At 38.0% G+C, this 16,862-nt stretch overlaps 1 protein-coding gene across 1 annotated transcript in view; it reads right to left on the reverse strand.

Moving 5' to 3' along the window:
* Positions 1-1,987: 1,987 nt before the first annotated feature.
* PHEX (phosphate regulating endopeptidase X-linked) overlaps positions 1,988-16,862 on the reverse strand; it is a 100,790-nt gene continuing 85,915 nt past the window's right edge. Inside the window, exons 17-22 of the mRNA XM_035542144.2 lie at positions 15,475-15,542; positions 14,607-14,737; positions 11,514-11,579; positions 11,286-11,390; positions 9,640-9,716; positions 1,988-6,110 (exon numbers count right to left, since the gene is read on the reverse strand). Coding sequence (XP_035398037.1) covers positions 6,008-6,110; positions 9,640-9,716; positions 11,286-11,390; positions 11,514-11,579; positions 14,607-14,737; positions 15,475-15,542 — 550 coding nt within the window. The 3' untranslated portion in view covers positions 1,988-6,007. The remainder of the gene's footprint in view (positions 6,111-9,639; positions 9,717-11,285; positions 11,391-11,513; positions 11,580-14,606; positions 14,738-15,474; positions 15,543-16,862) is intronic.

The following is a 16,862-nucleotide window of genomic DNA, read 5'->3' on the forward strand; positions in this document are numbered from 1 at the left end:
TTAAATCAGTAAATTCTATGTGCTGTTATACAGATGGAGTAAAATGCTGGCCCCACTGATGCTAATGACAAATCACCCAATGAAGTCAGTGGGGTCAGAGTTTTACCCTGAGACTCTATTTATTTAAAAATAACTCATATTTCTGACATTTTTATATACACTTACATAACATAGACTTGCAGACTTCCTGTGCTGTGCCTATATATATTATCTTTTATAGCAGTGCCCTTGTACTAATGCTTTGTAAAATCTTTTCATGATTTACAGCACTAAAGAAAAGATTTTCTAATTTCTCTTCATCATACTATTCAGAGGTCACACTGTATGGTGCTCTTCCCTCTCCAGTGCAAACCACTGAAACCCCACTCTAGCAGAATGACATGCAAGCATATGCTTTGATTTTAAGTGTCTAATCACGAGCAGACACAAAACCTGCCAGTTGCTTTAAAATGCAGTGGCGCTGCATTGTTTTGCAGTATCGACCTATAAAGGCACCATATTTTCCTTTAAAATGCCATGATATGATATAAATTGATTAATTTATAAGCCTGTTACATGTGTTTGGGGGACAAAAAGGATGCAGGAAAGTAGGAGGCAGTGGCAGAATTACAGATCCCGTAGAACCATCAGACAGCCCATCCAGTCTCCTGGACGATGCAGTGAGTTCCAGCCAATGCAGTGCTTAGCCCCCACCCAGGTACTGAGCTGCAACACCCATGTATGCATGCCCCAGTGCCCAGTCACGAAGGCCAGCAGGGCTCCTGCACTCCCATTTTTCTCCCAGCAGGAATGATCTGGCAAGTTTGTGTACCATTTCCCAGCTCTGGTGGGTCAGCTGCTTCTTCTGCAAGAGTGATATTTCGATATTTTTAATTGCATGCAGTGACATATATTTATTTTCCATATTTGTTATATATGAGATTTTTGTTGCCGGTGGTTTTACACAAATACTTTCCTAGTGTTGAAGCAAGAGAATGTGACATCATATTTTTTCAGGTTCCTGTACCAAAATCTCTGCTACTCACATTTCAGAAGGGCACTATACATTGGCCATGCAAAACAACCAATACTATCATTATTCAAAGAAGTGTTGATATCCTGAGTAAACTTTGTGGTAGAATTAAAAAAAAAAGAAAATCCCTTTTGAAATCCCCAGGCTTTTTTAAATAGGTCACTTTTCACGGGTTCAAAGCCTAGACAGGGATGTGATACATTTTTTAGGTACATTTTTGAAAATCTGCATTTAGGTTCACACCCACAGTTAATATATGCATCTGTGTATTTGTCTAACCTTGTACATAAAGCTCTTTCAGCTGTGATGCTTATGGATAATTAAAATTATATCATTATATCTGTTTCTTTGATGACAAATTAGTGTAACACATTATCTTGATTCTCAGTAACTTCCAGCTTTGATGTTATATTTAATAAAACATGGTGCTGTGTTGGAGAGTCCCTAGGGAATCTTTAATTTCTTTCTTTTTTTTTTTTTTTAAATATATATTACTTTTTAAATGGGATTAAATTGTCTGATCAGTGAGGCAGGCTCTTGCTGTAGCAGATAAACCCTGAATTCCTCAGGGCGATGTGCAGCCACTGTTAAAGCCTCTTTCCAAGACACAGACAAGCTCAGCAAATCCCGTGAGAGTTGAGCAAAATATTTCCCTCATGCCGAGGCTGGTTTCACGCTCCCATCCCAACATTTGCTCTGCTCATTCATCTCCTACCGCACAAACCTTACTTTTAAGTACACAGGTAGCTGTTCTCTCACCCCCTGTTATGATTCAGAGGCTTCACATTGGGGCAGTTCTTCTGCCTTCCCCTCTGCAGTTTCTGCACCATCCATCCCTCATCCACAGTAGCTTGTCCTATGTTTATTTTAATCGCCTCCAGTGGATTAGCAGGGGCAAGTAGAGCTTAATAAACTCTGGCTGGAGATGGCCCTTCTTTCGCTGCCAAACAATAACGGTAGCCTTGAGAACCTGGGGCCATGTCATTATGCTCTTTATTACATTTTATAAAGACTACATATTACAGAAGTAACATTGCAGAGTTGGGCAGTTACAGGACAACCAGATTCTGCCATAGTGCATGCATACAAAAATTCTTCATCACTTTGGCTCTTATTGGCTAACACAATTGTCTTTGAAATAGTCTGTTAACTTACCACGCAAGAAGGAAAATTAGGAAGTAGAATAGACTCACGAGAGAAATAAAAATCCAGATTAAAAAGACACAAACACAAAAGACCTTTTAACTCACTATGGTTTTGTCTCTTGAGTCGTCAGGTTTTTAATATTTATTTGGAGACAGATATATATATTACATTGCTGTAAGACAGACTTCTATGCTGTAATTTGTGAATAATACTCAGGAAAAAGTTACACATAAAACCACCTGTTTATTTCATAAATGTTTCAAACATTTAGTGTCATGATAGCATTCTTATGTGAGAATGCTGAAGTTCCCTTGCACGAGGCTCAAGGCAGAGCTTTATAATGCAGCTGGGTTTTTTGGTCCTTCAGCATCAGGCCCCAGCCTAGACATCATTGACATATCTAAGTGGTTTACACAGGTGAGTTGCTCAGCTGCCTTTTCAGAGAGCCACTCGTGTAAAGCTACTCTTTCACACTTTCACAACAGGATCAGCAGAAATACTCACAGCGTACGAGGTGGTATTACGGCTTTCTCAGGGTCAGGGGAAAAAAAAAAAAATGTTTGCATAGTTTCAGGACCAGAAGAAGAGGACATGGGACAGGGGTAGGGGTTATTTCTCTATTCAAATTCACACAGGTAAAATGTGTTGCTTTTTTTTCATAGGATATCTTTCCCCTCCTGACCACTGGAAGATAAGAAGATTACTGACCCAAGAGAAGGAAACATTTTACAGTGTGCTTAAGGCAAAAAGAGTGTTGCAATAATTACTGGCAATTAAAAAAATATATCAATACAGAAGTTCTAGGAGTAAAACATATATGATGAAGGAACTGTTTGCATAGATGCAGTAAGTGAACCTGATAGTAATACAGCAAGACATTACTAGCACAGACCAGGGAGGCACAGTGTGAAAACAAAGCAGGGCCAGGGAATCTGTTAAAATAGAGGCAATGTGAAGGGACCTCACATATCATCACCATTTTTCTAGCTATCTTAGGTGACCAAATTTTATGAATGTGCTTAGTTACCTTCTGCTTTGCTGTCCACCTGGCACCTAAATAGCTGATTCCAAAGTGAATTGTAAACTGTAAATTGTGCAATCAGCTCTTTGGTTGGTTGGAGGTAAGAAGCAGGCACGTAAGGTGGGACTGGCTCCTTGTGCTAACACAAAGCTGTGCATGCTGCCGTATGCAAGACCTAAACCCAAGGCAGCAAACACCTGAGTCAACAGCAAGATTGCCCAGACTCAGATACTACTGATGAACGTGCATGTCAGCAGCAGGGACTTCTGGCTTTCCTGGCAGTACATAGGCCTCTTCTCAACTTCTAAAAGTGGGGTCCAAAATCTGGCCATGCCCCCTCTTCGTTCCTTCCAGTGCATTGTCCACAAGCCCCACACCTCCCTGCAATGCCCCCAGCCCAGGACCCGTTCCGCTGCCCTCTGTAGGAGACGGGTGCCTGCCCTAGCAAGGATGAGAAGGTTTTGCAGTAGTAGCTGTGATATTGGGAATATCCATGGCACAGTTCAAAAGTCTTTGGTATTAAACATGAAAGCCCTGAGCCTAGCAAGTGTGACATAAGGCGTTTTAGAAGAAATCACTATCCAGTAGAGAGTTAGACCCCCCCCCCCAAAAAAAATACAAAATGACAAGATCTGTCCCACTGGAAAATAGCCATGAGAGAGAAATTCTTTCAAATGCATCTCTGACCCAAGAGATAAAATTAGAAAACTCCAAGCTGACTGTTGTGAAAACATTCTTGCCTAGGCCAGTAATTTAGAAAGTTTAGATAAGTGTTTGAGTCACTGTTCTGACTTCTTTGAGGACAATGACCGTATTGGTACTACCTTTAATGAGGCCAGGATTTCACCCCTGAACTTTGTGCTGTTGATCCAAAACAGCCAATATCAAGTTGTCTCAGTACTTGTATGAGAACAGGAATGAAATCAGGACAGCACTCAATTTGTTGAGGAACTTTCCCATTAGTAGGCAAACCCTGTGACTTTGCTCAAGACCCATTCCTACTTGTCTGAGGAAAGTTCTTATGAAAATACTGTCATCTAAATAGTTTGTGTGAAAAATATCTCCAGGAAAAAAAATAAAAATGTTAGTGTCAACTCAAAAAATAAACTATGTTCCATAGAACTAAGAGCTGGCTCAAAGGAAGAAAAGTGCGTTTGCTCTTAAGAAAAAATTGATTTTCTTCAGGGGAAAATTAAAAGAAAATCCTAGCCCCTAAAACATAATTTTTTGATTGTGGCAACAATGACTTAAGTTTAGGAATGACTTAAGTTTAGTTCCTTCACTCTGAAAGGTAGTTTGAGGATCTATTTTCTTTTATGAAGTATGTTTCCATAATGTCTCCCTTCTTTATAAAGAAACATAGGAAACTAACCCCATTTGCAAAAACTTAGCTTCAGCTGAACCTTCATCCACCTTGACTGTTAGAAAATATTTGATCAATCCTTGTAAAAAAATGTATCTTACTAATATTTATATACTGATAAAATAAAACTTAAACAAATTAATAGAAGAATCTATATTTTTTGTATATATATAATATATATACACAGACATATAGATTTGCAGTAATTAAATCAATGTAAAGAAGCTCTCTCTCCATTTGAAATGATTCCACAATCCAAAAATGAATTAATGCACAGGGTATAAATAAATACCAGTTAAATATGTATCTTTCTGTTAGGGAAGAAAGGGCTATCTTAGTTTTCTTCCCCCTTTACTAATAATTTTGCATTAAATATTTTCTGCTACTAAATTTTATTTTATTTTTATTTAATATCGTTAGAAATCAGATAAAAAACTCAACTGGCCTGTGTATATGCTGCATTTAAAAGTCCTCTACTTCTAAACTGATCTTTTGACCCAGACAAGTCAAATGCTGCTGGCACTCTGTTTTTCAGTCACATATTCTTCTTTCCTTAAAACTACAGGTAATCTTGCCCTGTTCAGAACATGAGGACAAACATGTATACTACTTATATTCTTCTGTAAATCTCAGACACTAACACATAATAAAATTAAAACTGGTGTAGTATTTCGGGCTTAAAAATAAATGTAGGTGAAACCATCTTCAGCACAACATAAAATTCAGCCCATGGGGAAGAAAACTGCCCACACTTTAAACAGGAATAAGTGCTGTAATAAATCTGGGTATCATGGTGCTGGGAAATCCCTCTGCAAGCCTCTGTTTTTTCACCATACGTTGATTTTTGTCATAAGCTGTTCTAAAATTAGAAAAGGACAGGATCTGAAAAGTATCCTTTCTATTTAGTCCTAGCAGATGGAAACCATGAGGTGCTTTCTCAGCTTGAAGCTGTTCCAAAACCTAAGGCACTAATCTGACATATTAAACCAAATTTATATAAAGTCTTGTGCCTTTACATCATGCAACATCATTTATGGCATGCTGGGCAGTGACAGTTTAAGTTATGAAAATGCTGTATCACACAGCAGATCAGAGTTGGCTTTATAGTAGGTCTCATGAATTTCTTCATCCAAAAAGAACAAATTTTGTATGGGAGCATTCTGCATAGCACCCCTGCAGAGCAATAGATTAAAACTAGATTTTAGCATTTACCTCTTGCTCACATATAAATCAGGAATTAGAATTGATAATGGCAGTTACCCATCAATGGCAATGCAACTGCAGATGAACAGGAGGAGTTTTATGGATAAAAGGAGTGTCCATATAGTTCATCCATATGGGTGCATTTGAAGTAACACCTCTCCAGATTGCAGAACATTATTCTGAAACTCTAGTGGTGGGCATGAGCTCAGATGCAGCAGTTCACATTGCAGACCCCTGTTGACAAAAGACCTGTGTGGGATGTCTACCACAGCCGGCAGGATTCTGCCCCTCGGTTCATATTCGTGTTTACTGGGCAGCTGAAAGCCTTACGGAACTCTTCAAAGTTGCTCATGGCACCAATAACTCTGCAAAGAGAAAAGAAAAGTTCTCAACAGGCAGGTTATCTTCTGTCAAACATCACAGACCTGTGAGTGTTTCAACATATTCACTTCGGGTTGAATTTTCAGGCTTCCCTTGTCATTTCTCCAGAAATAAAAAGTTCAGGAGAAGCACTCCTATTTAAAGCCAATGTGAAGACAATCTTGTTTCATTCAGTGCTTTGAGAAACATCATACTTTGCTAGAAACTCAACTGAAAATAATTGCTTTTTAGCAGATACCATGTCATTTAGAACGATATTCCAATCTGAGCTTTGGCAGGAAAGGTGGGGGGACATCAGCAGTAGCCTTGTGTGGTGGAACCCTTCTTCCAGCAGCTGCCGAACTGCTGCAGCCCAGCACACTGCAGTGTGTAAGCACACACGGGGGTTGTGCTGGAAGTGGTTTGATTTGGCTCATGCCAACCAGGTTCCTGTAACAACACCCCCTACCCACACACACACAAGCCATCTCCCCAAGACTTTGCAGCCTGAAGCCAGGGTGACAGACTGAGCCTCTCAGCCAGCTCAACCTTGGGCATCCCAGCCCTTTCGATATTTTGGAAATCCATTTTCTGAAGCTTCTGACCTGACCACCTCCCAAGCTCTCTTGCTTCCACCCCAGATGGCATGACAGTGAAAAAGCAGCACTTCTCCTCCTCACACAAGCTAGACCATGTGCCTGAATCTTAGACCGGCACCTCCAGGTACACGGGAAGAGCTCCTGTGTGCAGTCATCTTTGGTTTCTTCTTCCATGTCTGTACTATTTCATGCTGTCAGAAATGATTATTTTACCATTGCTAGATTGGAATTGTGTTGTTTGCAGATTTTTCCTATGCTTTTAAGCATCTTGGAGTTTACTAACCTGAAATTTGAAATGGTATTAAAGTAAACAGCAGCCTGAGTTAAAAGCAGAAAGGTATCTACTGAGATATTAATTGTGTGCCTTTCTGCTCTCCTTCTTATGCAGTGGGAAGACATTTTTCTCCATTGCAGGCAATCATCTTCTCAGCATAGCTCAGCATGGTAGAAAACATTCTTATTACATTGATTAGACTTTCTGTGGGTAAGAGAATTTGCAGTCAGCTGGTGCAAAAATATCTAAAGGTCAGTTTTGTAGGGAGAATTACAAAATGTTGTTGGGCTTCAAATAAGATATACACCTTTACCGTAGAAACATCACAAATACCTACTCAGGTGCTGGAACAGAAAGAGCTGGTCATGCTGGATTGCTACTTACGTTGGTGGGCATTCTGCCTGCCACATTGGGGAGTTCACTTTGAAATCGGCATTCAAAATAAGTGAACTCCCATGCTAATATGGAAGATCTGCCACTTAAATAAAACCAGAATCTAGTCAGCAAGAGATCTTTATGTGTCCATTAATATGACTTTTCTATGTACAGTTTGACATTGCCATGTTAACTGTGGAATCAGAATGGGCTGTCTGGATTTCAAACCACTGACCTACAGCAGAGACACCTTCCCTTGAATGGGTCACCTTGGGCTCTCTTGACTGTCAATAGAAAGGTGTACTTGCAGAGTTGAAGTAATCCAGCTTATTTATTTACAGAATGATATGATATGCATTCAAAATACCTATTCTTTTTTGACTGAGAAGAGAACTGGGGGTGACTAGCTCAGATGCACACACCCATGCTCAAGATGTGTGTGTTTCGTTTTTATTATTTTATGATTACTTTTTATAATTACTTAGAAAAGTCTGTTTGGGATGTCTGGATAGCAAGTACTGTCATTTTGGAAAGCAGCTACATTGCTGCTATAATCATAATGGTCTTGGGACATAAATGAAGCAAAGCTGGGGGAAACAGATAATATTATTCCAGTTGATATGACATGGAAGAAGAGACAAACCAAAATTTCTCTTAAGTTCTGAAACAGAAGATTGTTCTGGCTATCTCACATAAAAACTAAGATAAAGATTTGTCTATATTTTCTAGACTCAAAATTCATCTAATCTTCTCTGTAATTGTCTTCCATAACCTGACTCCTTCAGCTAAATAAGAGTTTTTCCTCATGAATGCATTATCCTTAGGTTTCTCTGCATATTTTGTGTTTTGCACCATCTCATAGAAATGTAGCAATGTGATGATTTCGTACATAGAGAAAGGTAAATAAATATGAGGACTTTTAAAGCCAAGAAATGGTTGTTTTTATCAAAATCTGACATGTATGAGTTATAAAAAATACCACTCTGTAGGCTGAAGATCAGGTGGATACTGCAGTCTTCATTGTCAAGAAGTATTTTTCAATTGTTAAAAGGCATGTAAATTTGTATATCATAGTCGTTTTACTCAAGCTGATGTGGCAAGTATTGCTAAGGTATGCTACTGCAAGTTTAAGTGCAGAGTGCAGAAATCTACCAAGACCAGGCATATTCATCTGCATTGTTAGCTTACATTAAATTTGTGCTATAATCTTTCCAGCTCCATTATTTCTTAACTCATTCTGGTTATAAGTACCCCAAGGTGTGCTATGCATACTGTGTTTATATGTCCAGCTTTGGTATGGCTGTCCAGGGAATATGTCAGAGTACCTGTACCCTTCGGTCCATGAAGCAACCTCACAGCTCCCCTGTGAAGACAGTGTTGCTATTTTTCCTTTATCAAGAGAGATAGATATGAGGCAAAGGGAGTTCATAACACCTAAATTTAGACAAGGAAAATCCCAGCTTCCTCTTTAGTCAATAGAAAGTGGTAGGAAACACCGTAAGATAACCTGACTGAGGGCAAATACACAATTCTTGGTGAAGTAAATGCAAATGACATGAATCCCAGAAGAAACAAAAATTGCCCTTGGTTATGCAGACTCTGTGGAGATACAGAGAAATAAACATTGGCTTCTTAATTCTTACATAGTCTTTAAACGTTCCTCCTTTTCCAGTCTCTCCTTCTTGATGTTCAGTTGTTAAGAGAGCCTGGCAGAGGCCTCTTGGGCAAAGAGGTGGACATGCTGTTATGGCTGGACTACCACAGCTCCTTTAAGAATTGTGTCTTGGAGGTCAACTGAAGAGTTCAGTCTTGAACTGAACCGATGTGGCATGTTTCGCTTTGCTTTTCTACCTGTTCACTATTAGTATAATTCAAGGCACTCTCTTTAAAGCTTTAATGAACTCAGGCAGTTTGAATTAAGGACCTTCCTAATATTCATTGTTTTCCAAACTAGATTGTCATAGGAAAAAGAAAAAAAAAAAAAACAACTGATAGATGAGACATTTCATATACTCAGGTCTTGATTATAGAACATCACAAGGATCACAGTATGTTCTGGTTCAACTGCTTTTGAGGGTGGATGCAAGTCCCTCATTTTTACAGAAGAGCATTTGTAACAGCAGAATATAAGCTAATAAAAACACTTGACTTTGAATCTAGGCCAAGACCATAGGCAAATTTTGTTTTAACTTTTTCTTAACTTCTCTTAACATGCTAAATTTCTGCTCTTGACTGCTGCAGTGATGATTCTGCATGTATACTAAGTAAATATATTATTTATACTACCTGAACATAGGAGGGCTGTGAGCTCCAGCATATATTTGTTCTCTTGCAGATTCTGATCTAAAGGAGTTGCATCTTACCTAATAAAAAATAAAAAGAAGAAATAGGCACATCATTTGGAATGACCTTGCAAGTTAAAGCAGAATGTAACATCACAGTTCTTAAGATGCTCGTTACGTATAGAATGTACGAAATGGAAAGACACCTCTAACTCCTATTTGGTTTCACCTTTGCTAGCTTGCAGCGTTCTCCTGATATATTCTCCTGTTTTTTGAAATCCCTTAATGGATCCAGTCCCCACCTGCTGTTTTTCTCCACCCACTCATTCCCTTCATCTAATCATAGCCACTTTACCAGTTCTTTGTTTGATATGCTCTATAATTGTAGTTTGATTTTCAGCTTGTGCTGGAGCATCTCACACCTTAATAATTACCAAGGATATTTCTTGGTCTCAAAGCTATGTAATGTGTAAAAGGTATGTATAATGATGTTTCCCATCTCTAAAATTGCAGCTGTATTACCTTACATTTGTTCCACATTGGAAAGGCAGTTTCTTTTGAAATGAAACATTTTTCAAGTTTCCATTAGTGTTCCCCAATTCACTATTCCTAATACAATGCTTGGCCCAATTGTAACTGACCACAAAACAGAGTAGAGAGAATATTTGCACAACTGAGTAATCCCTCTTATGCTGTATCCATTGCATGAAAAACCTCAATCTCTCACTCCTTACCTTACCTAAGCCCGTGTCGAATATTTTCTATCAAAATCCTTTAAGCCAGACCACATATAAAATACATGTGCTTCAGTATAAACTACCAAAATGCAATCTTTTCATCAGTTAATATTGTCAAACTTAGGTGGTCGTAGACCTGTACACTGCTACACTGCTACCTGTACCCTTGGCAGAGAAGTGCCAGGGTAGGTTTAAAACCAACATTGGTTGCACTGGGTCCTGTTTCTTCAATTTTCGATGATTCATTCCTTCAGGTGGCTGATGCAATTTTATAGCTCAACTTTTACTCCTCATATAGGGAGTTTGCCCAGTTCTTTTATACAAATAAATCATTTCTGATTCTCTCCCTTGTTTTTACAAAAACTCACATCTTCTATCAAAGTTTTACTACAGGGTGTCCAATGTACAGCAAACAAAGGTGAAAAAAAAAGAAGCAAAGATTTTCTTCACCACTGCTTAGTTTCACTGAACAATCTGCTCAGTAACAAATGGTGGTGGTATATTTGCAACAGGAGTTTGTAGTGGATAAACTGCTGATGGAAAAGAGTCATAAAATTCTGCACACTTTAAGCACCAGAAAACTGGGATGCGAGCATAGAAAGAGGTTATAGAATCAATATGTGCAAGACAAGTTTTGCAGTGGATGGCAGCAGCAAGAAGAAAGAAAGCTGCTGCAAGAGCACTGTGCAAAAAAAAAAAGAATAACTTCAGCATTTCTGGTACCATAGATAGGTGAATGAGAATGAAGAGAGAAAGAGAAGAAATAATAGTCTTGTGAAAATAAGTCTCTGTTTATATCATTAAAAGTATGGATTTGGTTGCTATAGATTGTTGAAACAAAGCAGCCTCATCTCTGCACTGTACATTGTGCAGGTCAATAGATGGAGACTCAAAACACATTTGTATTACTCACATGGGCATAACTCAGAAAGAAAAGCTGGTTGTGTGTGAAGTCAAGGCCTGGCAGTAAAGGTTCTTCTTCTCCTCCTCTCTTTTCTCTAATCCATCTCCTGTATGCCTGAAAAGAAAGAGATACAAAGTGTCTTCCAGTGACATGGAACCTAAACACAACTGTCTTTCTCTCTCTCACTCTTTTTTTTTTTTAGTAATACCATGTTCCAGACATTTTTCGTATACTTACTCTGAAAGCCTCTCGCAAACCTCCATTATCTGCAATGTTTTCTGCCAAAGTCCTCTTGCCATTCACCTGGCAGAATGAAAGCACTTCAGTCATTTGACCTGTTTCTGAACTTCCTTCTTGATCAACTTTAAGGGACAGGGAAAAAAAATAAAGGAAGGCAAGGACAACCTCATCCAATTTCAGCCATCATATCTCTGGTTAAGAAAACTGGTTTTCATTGTGAAAACTGTCAGTAAATAATCCTCTGTTATGAGTTATCCTGGCTCTTTGCCTATATCTTTGTAGCACAAAATGTAGTAGATAAAAGGCACTCAAAAATCCTGTCCCTGATCTTTGATCTGAGAATCAATAATTTTCCCCTGAAGATTGTTTTTCTCTGGTTACATGTGAGATCCAGTAGCCCCCTTCATAAACTTTTATCCAAAAGGTTATATTTGTTTCTCTACATAACTCTTTATATACTCCTGGGATGCTAAAATGACTTTTAAGTCAAAACATAGAAGAGCATAATTAAAAATAGCCGTCAGGTACAGAATTGAAATTGATAGTATATTCAGTGCTCTAAAAATATCTGTGAAGGAGATTCATGTTGCTTTTCCCCAATATTGATTACAAGAGCAAGAGCGATGGAAACAAGAATATGTTGTGAGAAGCAGCGCTATCACAACTTTCTGAAAAAGCCAGTTTCCTGGTATTACAAAGTGCAATATCATCATGGAGAAATCCTCATTTCTGCAAGTGCAGCGTTATCTCCAATTACCCAGCTGATAGGGTCTTAGTGCTACCAGACAGTATTTGTAATTAAGCAGTTTTACTCTCTATTGTGCCTAAAATGAACAATGTAATGAGCACAGTTTTGAGCTGAGCTCTGAAGACCAATGCTGACTGGCAAATCTTCCAATGCCATGCTCTCTGATGCCATGGCGGATGAGCATAGGAGGGTCTGGGTTCAGGAGCCACTTTATTTTCAGGTTGGTATAAAAGGAAAAAATGGGGTAGAAAAGGTAAAAGGGCTCAGGAGATACACAGGCACATGCACACAGTCCCACCACTCAGTGTAGATGAGCACCCAGATCAGACCCAAGGGATCTTGCTTGACACCTAGCAAGGGCGTAACAAGGAGAAATGGGAGCAGTAGAGGAAAGAGCAGACCCTTTCCTACCTGTCCTTCCTCCCTTCAGAAGGCCAGACATGGAGATAGGAGGGAGGTTGTCAGGAGAAAAGTTGCTGGGACACCAGGGAACATCCATATGTATTGACTGGCTTTTTTTTCCGGCCTACATCCTCACACATTTTACTTGCGGTTATCTTGTGAAGTAGACTAATTTAGAGAATGAAATGAGAGTAAGCTTAGAGTGGCATGTGAGCCATAGGTCATTTTAATAAGTGGAAGAAGTCCTTCCGCTGATCTCAGGAAGCTCTGGGTCAGGTATCTGAGACTAGCGGGTGCAGACAGGTCATGACAGGGCTCAGAGACCACGATAAGCCCTTTGTTTGATCAGTTGAAGCTGAAGCTATTTCTATATACACTTTTTCTTTCATTACCTTGCTTTTCTGGAGACATTTTTATTGTAAACTAAATGAGAAAGAGGAAGAGTAAATAGGTTTCTTGATCCATGTAAAATATTCGTACAGGAGTAAAAATACCTGCAGAATGTATGAATATTGATGTAAATGACAGGGGAAGAAAAAGCTCTTTGCATGCATAGCTCTTCATACAGAAGCTATGAAATACATCAGAAAATACTAAGATTATTCTTCTATCCTCTAAATAGTGCTTTAGGTTATCCCACAGAAATAGAAGGAAAAAGCCTCACATGGCAAGGCTGCAGGTAACAGGATCTCTTCATAAGCCCATCCACCAGCTTCAAAGATGGTAACTATACTGGAGGGGATAACTCAGATCTACCCCATTTCAAGAGACACCATAGAAAGTAAAGTGGATGGTGGAACCATTGGTGGGAACATCGGAATGACTCTGTTTGTTTCTTAGGGAAGGTTTTAATGACCTTCCCTAAGTGACATTTTTGTATTGATAGTTCTTGTCCTATAGACATTCAGGAACAAGCCTGAGAATTGGTATTTGCAAATTACTTTGTATGAATTACTTTATATCTGAGTTGTTGAACTTCAGATTGGACTACAATATGGTCTTGTTATCTCTGAGACAAATATAAACAGCCTGAAGAAAGTATTGCAATTATTGCTAAGCATTCAATGCAACTTCTCTGTTCTAGAAAGGCAAAGAATTAATTGTAATTCTGCTTCTAAAAGGTAAGTAGAGGTGGCGAAATTGAGTAGGGGGTTGGGTATGTGTTTTATCCTGAATATTAAGATTAAAATCATGTCCTGGCCAACATCACTGGAATTTTAGCTATTGACTTTTGAAGACCTGGGTTTTACCCTATTTATTCTCTGTTTGGGACACTTACATAAAGTGCACATTTTCAGAGAAGCCTATATCTCTGATAGACAATGAAACAGAAACAATTGCCTTGCACTTTCTTTCTCAGTTGTTTTCTATGAGCTACTGCTATCATACTCCCTTCATTTGGGATACAAGTTGGGTCTGTGTGCACATATGGAAAAAATAGCAAAAGTTGAATGTGAAATAAAGTAGGGTTCATGCATCTGTTTTTATGGCTGTAATAAATATCAAGTATAATTGCTAAAGGAATGCATAAAACATGCTATTATATTCTTCTTTTTAAAAACAGTGGCTGCTCAGATTTCATTAGTGACCTCATCTTCAGAAGACATTTAACATGCTCACAGTAATTAGACCAGCCCTGCTGAGGGGCTCCATCCTCTTCCCCTGTTTCCAATATGATATGATGGGGAGAAGCAGTTTAACCCTGTCACCAGGGTATGGGTACTGGTATTTGACTGGACTAATAAAATCTGACAGACAATTTTAATCACAATTATTCACTTCAGAAAATGATTTGTTGTGAGAAATGAAGGCGGTAGCCTAATATCCCAATATATTGGGATTTATGAAAAGATAGATTAAAAAACAAAATAACAACAACGACAAAAAAAAAAAAACACTCCTAATATACCAGTGCTTTCAATCACTTCTGTTTTACATACATGTAAGCCAGCTCTCTTCCAGTAGTAACTGCTGTATTGATTAATCATGCATTTTGTCTTCTCTTTAAATTTTTCTTCAGAGCCATTTGTCCACCATGGGTCTAAATTTCCATTTTTGTCATATTTCCGACCTTAAAAAAGAAAAAAAAGAAAGAAAACAAACATTTCCAGAGGAAAAGAAAAACAAAACAATAACAAAACAATAGCAAAATGAAACGAACAACACCCATAATTTTCCAGTTCAGGAATCTAGCACTTCCATAGAAGTTAGAGGTAAATGTACTCATGGAAGTGTGTGAACAAAATACTTAATATCAGCAGACAAAATCTTTACCTCAGTCAACTCAGTAGTAAAAAGCTCACATTCATTTTATAGTTATGTAATGTAAGAGGGATACAAGCTTTCTTGTGAATATAATTGTATTTTTCATCCTCAGCCTATATGTCTTTGATTCTGCAAACCTGGTGACAACTAATTTATTACTTGACAAGAAAAAAAATTAAAAAAACCGTGTCATAGAAACTTCTGAAGTTTACATTTTTTTTGTCTTGGAGCAAAACCAGAACATTAGAACTACATTCATATAAACAAGGAAAATATATATGTCCCATTTCCCAGGCTGGTGGTTTAAGCAATGGAGACCAGACCACAACTCCTTGGCCAGGTTCTTACCTTCCCATTATAGAACTGAATACAACTTTAGGGAATTTGACACCTTGAACAAGACAGCACACTTCAATTTTCTTCACACAATTCAGCATTGTTAAGAAAAAAAACAATAAAAGAGCTAAAGTACACACATGTCATCTTTCTAATCTGTCAACTGTAAGGAAAATAAAAGTTATCAACATACAGACAAACACTCACCATTATTATCAAATCCATGAGTAAACTCGTGGCCAACAATTACTCCTATAGCACCATAGCTTAATGACCTGTAACACAAAGAAGCAGTGTTCTCGGAAAGCGTCTACACACAAAAATCAAAGAACAGAAGACAGAAGATCAAACAGATTTGTACCTCAGGAAAGATCGTTATTAAAATTGGGAGAGGCTGGGGGGGGGCTGGGACAAAAAATCATAAGGTACAATTTTGACTTAAGGTTGTTGAAAGTCTAAAGGTTAAATCCTTACTTGTTTAAAAACAATCTTCAATATAAAATTTCAAAAAGCATTGTTGTGGCTCACTCTTTTAACCAAATCATTTATTAGCATTATCTGAACTCCAGAATGTCTCCTGCAGCTGATTGTATTATGTATATTTTAACCAAGAACAGGAAAAAGTTATAGATGGTATTATTCTCTTATAGTCGTGAAAAAAGCATAGATCAAAGGCTGCAGTGGGCTTCTGTAATGCCAGGTCCAATCATTCTTCACTGGCATGCAACAAACAGACTTGCAAATGACTCTGTAATGCAAAGCATTTAACAGATCTCCTTTCAGTTTTCAAAATAAAGGTCAGACAATTTCCTTGCACCTGCACAGGGATAGGGCATGATCTGCAGTCACATAAATGCACTGGAGAACCAGAATAGACAGAAATATTTTGTATTCTTGATTGACAATAAATGATATTTTCCTTGTTATACCCGAATAAACATGCATCTGGGAGAAATAGGGATGAAAGTTTCAGTATGAAAAGCAATGGATATGGGGGGGAGGGGTGGGTGTTATCTGCTAAATGCATCTTTCATTTGTTAAGTTGTTCCTTGTGATTTTAATTATTTCAGTTATTGAGATGCCATGTTTCAAAGTAGCTTAGAGTATTTTCAACAGATTGTATTGAAACAGGAGTAAAGGCTGAGGGTTTTGAAGTAACATGTTATTACTGGACCTAATGATCCGTAGCACACTAATTGCTCATCTCAGTCATGCCCAAAAAGTATGATATGATTTAATTTCCCCTTCTCCCATGGCAATTCTTCACTTTGGATTTCTTTTTTTTTTTTTTTTTCATATCCTGAAAGGTAACTTACATGATTTACATGTGATAAAATATTCCCTATTGCTTTTTTCTTTTTTTTTTTCTTTTTTTCCCCACTACTATTGCAAACATTCATTAAAAGATGTTGGTTAAAACTGTACATTTCTGCAATGAAAATATCACCCTTTTGTGTGGCAAATTTCTAATCTTGTGTAACAAATATTGATAATTATCCATACTTAATGTACTATATTAGACCTGTTTTCCACATCTGAAGTAAAGTGGTTACTCAGGATCTTTTAAAGAATAGCGTGCAACTTATAAAGAGTTC

Source organism: Cygnus atratus, chromosome 1, assembly GCF_013377495.2.
Source record: "Cygnus atratus isolate AKBS03 ecotype Queensland, Australia chromosome 1, CAtr_DNAZoo_HiC_assembly, whole genome shotgun sequence".
In the NCBI taxonomy this organism is placed as follows: domain Eukaryota; kingdom Metazoa; phylum Chordata; class Aves; order Anseriformes; family Anatidae; genus Cygnus; species Cygnus atratus.